The 12,371-nt window shown below is 35.1% G+C and overlaps 1 protein-coding gene across 2 annotated transcripts in view; it reads left to right on the top strand.

Moving 5' to 3' along the window:
- The first annotated feature begins 60 nt into the window (after nt 1-60).
- Nucleotides 61-12,371, top strand: part of LOC109109733 (death-associated protein kinase 2-like) — a 28,953-nt gene continuing 16,642 nt past the window's right edge. For both annotated transcript variants that reach the window (XM_042715556.1, XM_042715555.1), the window contains exons 1-2: nt 61-199; nt 842-1,039. In XM_042715556.1, coding sequence (XP_042571490.1) covers nt 963-1,039 — 77 coding nt within the window. In that variant the 5' untranslated portion in view covers nt 61-199; nt 842-962. The remainder of the gene's footprint in view (nt 200-841; nt 1,040-12,371) is intronic.

Here is a 12,371-nt window from a genome sequence, read left to right as displayed (position 1 = left end):
ATTATTTATTATTAGTTCATTATTATTGGTTTGAACCGGTTCAATGATTCACTGAAAAGCATCGCCGCTCTGACATCACCGCCGCGCGTGTACGCGCTCGAGATTGACAGCATAAGCGCGAGCGCTCCTCCAGTCTCCAGTTCAACAGCAGAGACTCAACGGAATACAGTAAAATGAGTGTTTTCTCTTAAAAGAAAAGGTAAGACGACCCACATTTTCTTACTAATTTAAAGTACATTACGCCTTCAAAATTACACGAGCAGTGTCTTGTAAAACTTGTGAGCAATATAGGAAGAGATGTTACGGTGTGAATGCTTCTCATGGTTATTATGTTGCGCTTAGTTATAGAGTACAACAAACATCAGCACAGTATGTGTTTACCTACACCTGTAAGTTAAATATTAATCACGATATTATCAATATACTTATATTCTTTACTTATTTAATAGTAGTAGGCTAAGTGAAGTCAGTGTGTCAGGAACAAATGCTGCCCTAACTTGATTGGCACTTTTTTTGCTGGCAAAATCACATAGACAGCAGTCTCAATTTCACCTGATAATTCTCATTACACTGCACCCTCATTTTCTTCTTCTAAAAAACATAAAAAAGAAATTTGATCTATTGATACGTCAATTTTAGTCTACATAAGACCGTTTTTGTCTGGTTACTTCCTACCTTACATCACCTTCAGTAAGCAAAACTGTATATTTTGTGACATTCTCACATTGCCTTATACTTCCAAACAAGATAGATGTGATACATGCTTTTACACCTCTTTGGAAGTGAAGGAATGCAGTGCAGCATGCTGGAACATGTGCTGATGTGAGTGTCTTACTTACAGAGCTGCACCCTACTGATCCATAAAACTTCCCGAAGCTCATGTGCTTCTCGAGGGACACCTGAAGACAGATTTGACCTGCTGTCCCCTGTTTACCGAAACACAATCATCATCATCATCATCAATGAGGACATTAGGAATGGCTGTGTTCAAGCAACAAAAAGTGGAGGATTTCTATGATATTGGTGAAGATCTTGGAAGGTAAGTGATATGATGGGTTGCCTGAGGATGTTTCATAATTGCTTCCCAGACAGCAAGCTGTTTCGGCCCAGAACAGGCCCACATCTGGCCCTCATGGATTTCTCTCGATCCAGACCGAAACTGCTTGCTGTCTGGGTTCCAGCTTTTGTGGGTTGTTGACTTGCCGGTAAGTTCCCTGAGGGTATTTACAGGACAGGTTAACAGCTGGTGAGCTAGAGTTTGGGAACAAAAGGTTTTACCTGACAACTGACAAGCTTCTCTGATTTTTCATGTCACTGGACAATAGCAAAATGCATCCCAGTTGTTATATAAAAACTGTTTTTAAGGGTATAGTTCAACCTCTAATGTTGTTCCGCTATTCTTCTTCTTCTGCAGAACACAGAAGAAGATATTTTAAAGAATGTTTCAATTATTTTGGTTCATACACTCTTAAAACTAAAAGTTATTTATTGTCACGGAAACTTTGCATTCTACAAAAGGTTCTTTATAGAGAAAAAAAAAAAATTAGATTTTTAAAACATTCTTCACACTAAAAAAGTAGTTATTTTAGGACGTGTTCACTGAAAGGTTCTTTGAGGAACCAAAAATGGTTCTTCTATGGCATTGCTGCCAAAACCCACTTTTGAAACCTTTATTTTTTTGGACTGTCATTGTGGTCCGACATTGGTTTGGACCCCACTGACTTTCATTTTATGCACAAACAAAACAGCTGACATTTCTCAATCCCTTTAACATATATTGTTACAAAAATCTCAAAAAGCACATAGTAGTTGTAAAATATAGGAAGGATCTACAGTACACTGAACAAAAACGTGAGGGCCCCCCACCCTCCTTTTCCCTGACACCAGTTCTCATTCTTGAGTCATGTTTTGTTCTCTCTTACAAAGCACACTCCCCCAAACAGGCAAGCCTTACACTTATTAATGCAAAAAAACTGTTATAATAACAGCATTTCTACCATTTCAGCAGAAGGAAGTTGCAAATCCATCCAGGCAGGAAGTGCTAAACTGCGTGAACATTCAGGAAAGGTGTAGTCTCACACCCAGGTGTCTCTCCTCTGGTTATAGGTTGCAGGTGAAAGTCACCCTTTGGCGCTTATCTGTCATCAGTTTCTCTTATAAAAACTTGAATATGTACAAGTAAGGCCATAAAACTGTTTTCAGGGCAGCTTGGATAAGCATCCTCCTGTAATTCGGAAAGGTTGTTCCCTTTTGTCACGGACGCCTCCTATGAGATACTCTGGGTTACGGCAGAATGACAGATGTTTTTTATTGTTTGCAATATGTAATAGGCTCAGCCATCTGCCTGGATGGCTTTGTATCCCACTCAAAGGCACAGTTTCTATGACACACCCTAGATTACATGAGATACCTGACCTCCCTCGCAGGACAGTAACTGAGAACGGGACTGATAGTGCTGTGCGTTTACGGGGAGTTACTTTATATGAATGAAGGACCAGCTTTGTTCGTTCAAACCTTTAATGCAACTAGACTTTTAGGCTACATTTTCTGAAGAACACAGCACTTTCCAAACATAGTTTTAAGTTAGCTTAAAACACAATGCTCTTATAAGCTGCAAATAAATACCACAATTTTTTTTTTATGACACTGTACAGTTAACTGAAGAAAAAGTGGTCGAAATATTCTAGTGTGCTGCTAGCTGGTTCATTAGTGATCTAAAGGCCTGTTCAAACCCAAAATGATAACTAGCAGAAATTATAATGATATATAAGTATCCACATCAACAGACGATAATGTTGTGCTTATTATAAGCATGCAGTTTTGCCATCTGCTGCAATAAATGCTCGGGTGGTGTCTGATTGACTGTCAGTGTTTTTATTGTTCATCAGCTAGAAAAAAATCATTCTGAAAGTGATCCCAATGATATTGTTCGTCTGTGTCATTATCGTCAGAGTTAGTTCTCATAGAATAGTTATAGTTGTCATTATAGATAGTGTCCTTTGTGTTAAAGGGACTTAAGTCAAAAGAACCAATCACTAATTCTCAGTGATGTTCTTGTCTCCAAAAATGGCGTGTCCTTCTGTGGGATTATTTTTTTTTTTTTGCCAATTTTCTCATTCAAAATTTGTTATTCATTCACAAGCATTCAATAAGCCATCCCATCATACCTTGTTTTGGCCAAATTCAAGTCAACTGAATCCAAAATGGTGGAGAAAACCGGAGAAGTGTTGATATACTGAGTAATGAGAAATTTTTTACCCAACATTTATTTGTTATGTATTTTTTTTAAGAATTGTGCCATTAGCTTAGCAATATGCTAACTGAGTTTTCTGTGCGGAGCTCTTTTTGTGTGTTGAGTTGATGTCTATGTAGAGTGTTTCAAATCAGTCACTTGACTTCAGCTGTCTTTGAAGGCAGTGTATCTAGTCATAATTGCAGCTCAGTCGGTTTTGCAACACAGCTTTAGTGTTAGTGTTAGGTTATCTATACTTCATATAATCTTTGCAACATAGAACATACAGTACAGTAAACCTCATTTTGCTGAGATGACTTCAGCACAAAGTACAAAAGCTAAAGGTTGTTAGCTTAGCAATGCTTGTAAAATGTATTCCTATCCTCTGCATACTCAGAAAGCCTAGAACTCTAGAAGAAGTGCTCTTTGGGCAAAGTTTTGGGGTTTTTTTGTTTTAAAATGATGTCTATGTCCCCATAGACATGTCATGGAGCATCAGATGTGTTTGAGGTGCACACTCAAACACACTGACACGTATCTTGCGTGTGAAAGAGGAAATAGCTCATGTGTGGTTTCACAGAGCTGTGTGTGATGATCTATAACACATTAGCAGCTGCAAAAATGTCTATCAGAAAAGGACAGCAAGAGAGAGAATGAAGGAAAGAACGAAGACGCACTTAAACACATAGAATTGTCCACACTCACAAACTCCCACCAGCATTCATGTTCCGTGTGGGAGTGGCTGTCACACCACCGCTTGAATCACCTGCTTCAAAGGTTGACAATGGAGGTGGGGGCTTGTTGCTGACAGGAGCTTTATTCAGAGATGATTGGAATCTCTATAATGGACTGACAACAGTGTACAAGTTGGCCATACAGTATTTGTCTCAGTCATTATACATGTTTGTTACAGAAAATTTAATTCTAAGATATGTAGGTGTAAATACAACATTATTGTAACACACTGAAAAATAATGGCTTTGAAATAATTTTCATTCAGACATTGCTAGTAAATTTCACAAATAATTGCAAAGACACATTGTAAACAAAGAAATGGCAGGTTACACACTGAATTAAAGGGTTTGTGTGATGTGATTAAAATTTTTCCTTTCTCTTTGGAGTGTTACAAGCTCTTGGTGTATAAAAAAGATCTGTAAAGTTGCAAAGACTGAAGTCTCAAATCCAAAGAGATATTCTTTAGAAAAGTTGAGTCAACCACGCCCTCCTAAACGGCTCGTTTAAACACGCCCCCAAATGTCTATGTCACGATGTGGGAAGATTTGCATAACACTAGCCAAATGTTTATGCAAAGAAAGAAGGCGTCACTTTGATTCTCTCTGTAGTATTGTTGCCGCCGCTGCCACCATGTTGTGGAGACGCTGTTGTGAAAGCGAAACTACTTTATTTGGCCTTCCAAAAGAGGACCCAACTAGAAATCAGTGGTTAAGTTGTATTTACAACACTGTTTCAGAACAGTCCAACCCAAATATTCAGATGTGTGCAGTGCATTTTTATGGAGGATGAGGACTGTTTCCTGCAGAGTAGCCTACAATGCTTCTGTGCACAAAGGCTGTTTCTATAAAGTGAAGCAATTCTATCTTTGCAAGGACAGTCTGACGCCTCTGACTCACAGCCTGTAAGTAAGTTTTTTATATTTAAAGGATTTGCCAATGATGATTCAAATGCAAGTTTTAAGCAGTGTAGAGTAGTGTTTGTTGTTTGTCGTTTCTCCGATCACAAATGCAAACATGGTTTTATGTTTACGCAGCGCAATACACAACGCAATGCATAAAAAAGACAGTATAAGACATTAAAATCAGTAATTATATCCCAACTGGATGAAACAAATGCCTCGTTTGTAATGGGTTTTATTGTTTTTGTCTCGTCGTGCTGGGACACAACATCACAGTATGTTAAGGGGCATAACATTTCCGTCACACGCTTGAGGAATTCGGCCAATCACAATGCACTGGATAGGTGGCCAATCAGAGCACACCTCGCTTTTCAGACCGATAAGCTTTATAAAAAACTATGTGTTTCAGAAAGGCAGGGCATAGAGGAGAAACAATAATTTACATTATGTGAAAAATAATGTGTTTGGTGAGCCTTAAACAGCATAAACACATTGCATTACACCAAATACACAAAATAATGTTCTTTTTAGCAGCATCATATGACCCCTTTAAACAAAACTCTGAAGTAGAAAAACTGAAATAGTATTTTCTTGTACAACATGCTTACAACCTTAACCACCTTAACTTATAAAGTATGGCTGTACTGAGAATATATTCACGATATGACATGGCCTTGAGTGTCGTCTTGCTTTTTTGCAGTGTTTTCTATGTAAAAAATAATTAAAAATTATGAAATTGAAAATGATTCTTATTTTAGATATTTTTTACTTTGCATATTTCATTCATTAATTCATTTGCTCTCTGAGTATTTTACTCGAGAACTGCTTAGAAAATCATTTGGTTTTGGTATTTTTTTAGAAAATGGAATCAGAACTGGTTCTCAGTTCTCAACCATAACATCATTGCTATATTACTCTATCACGTATTTTAGACCATAGTTGTGCAACGTATTGTTTTCTATGAAGTACTGAGTAATACAGTTCTTATCACTAATGTAAAAACATTTCTAATATTTACATTAATATTTAAATTAAAATGTAAGACAACAACAACAAATTTGCCCTTTTAACACAGAGACTGACTAAAGGTCCTAAGTCTACTTTTTTACTACTGCGAGGTTTTATGTCCACTGGAAACAGGACATATTTTCAACATGTGACTTCCAAGGACTCAGATGTATGACATAATGGCCTAATTCATGAAACACAAGCATAACCTCATTAAATGAAGGTAACAGTTTAAGTAGCAATGGTTTTACGTATGATTTACACAGACAATTGACCTGTTTGTGCACTGTAAGATAGATATTTTTAGTTGTAAATAAAACAAAAGATTATTGGAGTATGTTTCAGAAAGAAAAATTCAGTGTATTTTATGAATCGAGCACATTGATCGGATTGTACTTCTGTCGTGCACAGCCTCACTTTCATCTTTCACGTAAAATTAAGTATGAAGTCTAAAGGTCTATAAGATCCAATTAGTATATACCAGTTACAGCTTGTTTGTTAGTCAACAGGTAAGATAGAGGAAGAACTCTTATGTAACACATTATTCACAGTGATCCTGTTACATTGCTTAACTGTGCTTTTGTGTCAGCGGGCTTTGGCAGATCTGTCTCTTTCATGAGCAAACCTGTATTTGGTTAAAGCATTCAGTTTATAGATTTGACATGTGCTAATGAGCTCAGGGAGGTGCAGACGGATGATGCTGGATGGCCCTATATGAACAGCATTTAAAAACTTTAAATTCAGCCTGTTTTACAAGAGAAAAGCAACTCATGCCATCTTCCCCTTCACTGTCTTGAGGTTAAGCAATAGGAGGAAGTGATGAAAGCCACCTAAGATGCGCAGATATGTGCATTTTTTAGAGTTGATGTATTTGGTAATGTTGTGTATGTTTTGACAGGCCTCTTGATGCAATACGATAGATGGTATTTTATAAATATATGTACTGCGTGATATATACTATGTGCATGTACAGTAAATCATCCCCATAGCAACAGACTATATGCACAGCTGTTGGTTTGTGAGTTTTTTTCCTTAACAGCATACCATTTGTTTCTGGTCTGTATCTTTATTGGCTGCTCGCGTATCTGTGAGTCATGATATACTCTATATACAGGGCTGTCGTCATGGGGACAACCAGGGGACAAGAGGGACTCCACCCATAAATCTGTTGCTCCAGACCTCTGTTCATTTGATTATGATATTAATGGAGAATCATTTCAAACTTCTGTCATGTCAGAGTGAAAGTAACTTTATGAGTCATAGAGCAATGCGACACTGCAATAACTAATACTATATGTTATCAGACCACACATTTGTTAACACACTAGTCAAGACATTTTTGACTCATATTTAAAGTCATGTAAGATAAGACAGCTAACTGCAGAGTGTAGTCAGATTGGACGTCATATTTTATTTTAAATAATTTGAAATGAGCAGAAACCAGCCTGTAAAAACTGTGCTTTATGAATATTTTAATGAGACGTGACCTTAAGACATTATAACCAATATAAATGTATAATCTGGGCCAATTAACTGTCCTATATTTGGCAAAAGTGACATGCATTTTTTTGTGTGTGAATTTTGACTAAATGTTGTGTAAAATAATTTTTATTTTTATTTCTGAAGGTTTAACAAAAGAAAATTGAAAGAAATTTCAAAAGAACAACGTTTATTTTAAAAAAAAAATTGTAACACTCTTATAGTCCTTACTGCCACTTTTGATCAAATTAATGCATCCTTGATGAATAAAAGTCTAAATAAAAAATAATAATCTTATCAATTTCAAACTTTTGAACAGTATTGTATATAGATATCTAGATATCAGTATCAGCTAATAAAGACTGTCAAACAATAAATGCAACACTATATAAATAGTTGCAATGTTAATATTTATAAAAAAAATTTTTTGCAGAAATTGGTTCTGCCTGTGTTTAATGAAGTCACACAGCCTTGTTTTTATTTGCCTTAAATGTTGTCTACTAGTCTATTCCCATTAAAAAGTTCTGATTTAATATTTTCAAGTATCCAGTTCTGTCAAAGCTTAAGGCCAGATATGTAGATGTCTGGCTGCTGAAGTGAATGACAGGTGCTATTGATCCCCACACAGAGCTGATTCAGGGGTATCTGTGGTAAAGTTAGCTATTTTAAGCATGGACTGTTGTAGTCCTCACAAAAATTCCCAATGCAGTTATAGCAATTATTTAATAAAGCATCTGTTAATGTTTTATTTACAAAAAAATCATCTGCCCAAAGTGCTGAAAAGCAAGTATTCTGCAGTTGTGAAACGAAGGATTGAAAAGCTGTTAAGATTGTGTGGGAAGAATGACTGACAGAGGAACTCGCAGGCAGGATTTAAAAGAAATTACATCCATAATGCAATAATGTTTTTTTGTTTTCACACAAAATGGATACTTCCGGTCCTGAAAGCTGATTGGTCAATAAAATATGCATATTTTCCATTGTGGTGGAAATAAAAACACACACTGTTGTTTTCAACTCTCTATTTAACTGAGACCTAGTGCAGATAAAGAATGCATTAACATCTGTTCCACCCTGGTGCTTTTACATATACACATATGGATACAATGAAACTCAGTGTCATGATGTCCTCTCTGGACCTGAATATGAATATTGGACTGGCGCCGTTCAGTCAAGCACATGGCCAGTAAGGCCCTCCGGCTAATAACCAGCAGCTGTTGTGAGTGGAAATCCACTGAGACGTCCAGTCGTCAAAAACACAAGTGGGCTTAGAACAGAGACTAGTGGCATGCCTGCAATGGGATGCCTCTGTCCACCCTCAGATTTTCTGTAAATCACACCTTTGAGAAAGCATGTAATACAGCTTTAAAACAAACCTTCTTGAAGGCTTTTTAAATGTAAGGTCAATTTGTGAAGCAGTTGTTTGGTTTGAAAGAATGTCTTATAAGTCAGTCCTCATTAGGAAGTAAATCAGTAAAATTTTGCATGCGAAATCCATTCATTTTGTTTGAAATCCTTGCTTTTCGAAATTTCATTTGAGGGTGAAAGATTTCCCTATGCAGACTGTGCAACAGGTTCAAGTTGGTTATGCGGATTAGCCTTGTTTGATCAACAGAAAGCTGCTTGGTTTAAAAATGACTTCTGTGTGAGCTGTGTTTCATACATTTGGTAATTTGACCACACCTTGTTTGTGTCTAAGTGGAAAGTCTAAGTGATATTGCCATATTGTCTCAGTAAAATGTCATTTGACTTTAACGATATGTGAAAAAGACACAATATAGTAACAGTAATGACACATAAAATACTGTACATGAAATAAGATGTTTCTAACTGTTATTATATTGTAAGACTGTGACTGTTTACATGCAAAAATATTGCAATATTAATCAGAATATGGTCCTATTCCAATTATGTAAACGTTATGTAAGTAAATTTAATATAACCAGATTAAACTGTATTTACAGTTTCTTGAAAAGTATTCCTGTATTAATCAGAATTTTGGGGGCATAAACACCTTATTCAGAATATCCACATAACTGAATATTCATTTACAACTGTGTATGTCCAAGCCATGGCAGTAACCAGGGTTTGAAAATTAGTGAGGTCTGGTGTAGGGTTAAGAATTGAGATATCCACCTTTTTTCCAGTAAGAGCGGACACAGCCATTTTTTAAATTTATTTATACTAAAATGTGTTTATTTATACTTCCAGCTATTTTTAGCTGTATAAAGCAGCTTGTTTTGCTGCATGATATTGCAAACTGGTGTGTCTTACCAAATTATTTTAATGTATTATCCTAATTATGAACACACTGGTTTGAAGTGCAAACAGTTTTACCGTTTACTGCATTTTGTTATTCTTCTCATTATTTCCTTACCACGGCTAATGAACCAGAAGTCTCGCACATTCACAGAAATCGGGTTACTTCCGTGTTGAAAAATAATGTGGATAATAACCCCTACAAATACAACTCATATATGCTAACACTTTAAAAGAGACAGACATGTAAAGAGGTTTTCTCTGTTTTGGAGGGATGAACAATGTTAAATTATACCATATTTATTGTATCCAAATTTTTTCTAGTGCTCTTATGAATGTTTTTATCATGACTTTGTGAAAATTTAAATATCATAGACTTTTCATGGCTAGTGTTTGCATATTTCATTTCATTCTGTAACCTGCTTGTTCTACAGATCTGTGTACTAGTGTTAAATGCTTCTTTTCTGACAGATAATTTCATGTTTTTTTGCATTTGCCTTACTGAATGTGGTATCATGTTACCAATAACCTGTCAGTGGGCTTTTTTGATTACTGTCAGATTCAGTGCCAGCGATGCAGTGTTGCCAGATACTGATAATGAAAACAAATAAAAAATGAAAAATGATTAAAAAAAAACCAAAATTAGTTCAAATCTTTTGCAAATGAGATAAGATAAAAATATTGCTAACCCTAAACTGCAACTTACCACTTTTTTAACTTTTTAAAGTTGTCAAATTAAGTTGAAAAGACAAGTCCAAAGACGCATATAATCACTCATGCCCTCACTCACAACTCCCTCAAGCCTTGTTCACTCAGCCAGCATCTCACAGCGATCATTTTCATACCAAGGACGCTAAACAATCTTGCAAACTGTATAAACTTAATTATATATGCAGACACTCATATGAGGAGGTTTTTTTGGACTTAAAAAATTTACAGAGGTCCAAGCAAAGGTAAATTTGGGACATTACACATAGAGAGCTTGAATGTACAATAATACTTAACCAGAATAGACCTTAATAGAGTTGACCTTATTCCGAAAATCATGTGCTTTGAATAAATTGCTACATCCTCTTTACTACCAGGAAAAAAAAAAAAAAAGTTTTGTGTAAAACTTTATATTCTATTTTATATTGAATATTGAAGAAAAAATATATATTTTAAAATGATATTTTATTCATATGTTATGCAATTGCCTTTACAGAGGACACCAGGACACCAGAAAAAAAAGAAAAAAAAAAGATATTTAGAGAATTCACTAAAATATCATGTAAAAATATATAATATAATATAATTCTACAGAGGTGTCATAGCTGGGTGTCAGGATTCACTTCACAGATACACTGCCTGCACCATCATGTGTTGTGTATTGAAATTACATTATTGTGGCCTTTGGAGGTGAAATATGCCACTGATGTGATAAATGGAATGAAAACTTAAGATGTTGGGTTATTTAGGTCTAGCTGGCGTTCTCCGGGCCGTCCCTCCATCTACACATTGCAGTTCAGACTGTTTTTGTTTTCCACGCCTGTGCTGTGTGTGTATGTGAACGGGGGAAGTTCTCTTATCTTATAGGCCCCACGGAGCCCTCTGCGGACAGCCCGACCTGTGTATGGCGTCCTCGTATCTCTGTGGGTTATGGGTTGTTAAGCAAACATCGTTATTGATGTGGCTGATTTAGCAATCAAACATGTTCGGTTCTACTTGCCAAAGGCACTGAGCAGTAATGCAATTCTTCTCTTCATTTTATTGCATTATGTGAACAGAAAATCACATTAGAAACAGTGGAAAAAAAGACCTCTGAGTGAAATAAAAGTTGTTTTCTTTAAATCAGTGTTTCTTGTTATAGCAGACACATCTCTCTGTGTTTATTATGTCTGAGTTTTTGCAGTAAAACAAATAGGAAAGGTCTGGCAAATTGCCCTTGATGCAGTGTGCCTTCTGGAAACAAACAAAAAAATAAAGAACCATTTTTGTGGCAAAAGAAGGAAAGCAAAGTAGAATGAATGAGAATGTGAGAATGAATGGGTGAATTTGACATACATTTGGATCATAATTCACCAAAAATGAAATGAAAAAATAAGAAATTGTATTTTTCTACACCTTTTTAAAACCATTAAAATGATTTGAATTTAAAATAATTTCATGACAGTCAAGCCTATTTTCCTATCAAATTCCCACTGCCATAATTTGTCTGGATATTTTACTTTTAATTACCTTTTCAATCTTATTATTGTTAGTGATATTTTTCAGCTGGTTCTAATGTAGTACAGTAGTTTTTATGCTATTATGCTTTTTAATTAAATCAGCATAATTTAATATAGTGCACTAAATAGTAGCCTATAAATATTTAACAATTGAAATACATTTTTCTCAGACTAATGAGAATGACATTTTATTGCATTATGATGATGAGGGTTGTAGGGACATCATAGGAAAACGTGCTTAATTGTCAAAGTTGTCTTCATTTTATTTAATATATAAATATATATTCAATTATTTTAATTTTAATACATATATATTTATGTGCATGTGTTTGTGTGTAAATATATATTAAGGTATTATGCTGTTGAATTAAATCAGCATAATTTAATATAGAGATTAAATGTGTTACAGTTAAATGTTATTACATATTTATATATATATATATATATATATATATATATATATATATATATATATATATATATAAAATACAGTATACTGTATATACTGTGTGTGTATATATATATATATATATATATATATATATATATAATA

This window comes from Cyprinus carpio, chromosome A25 (genome assembly GCF_018340385.1).
Source record: "Cyprinus carpio isolate SPL01 chromosome A25, ASM1834038v1, whole genome shotgun sequence".
NCBI lineage: Eukaryota > Metazoa > Chordata > Actinopteri > Cypriniformes > Cyprinidae > Cyprinus > Cyprinus carpio.
The sequence above is the reverse complement of the archived record's forward strand: the minus strand, read 5'-3'. Positions and strand labels throughout refer to the sequence as shown.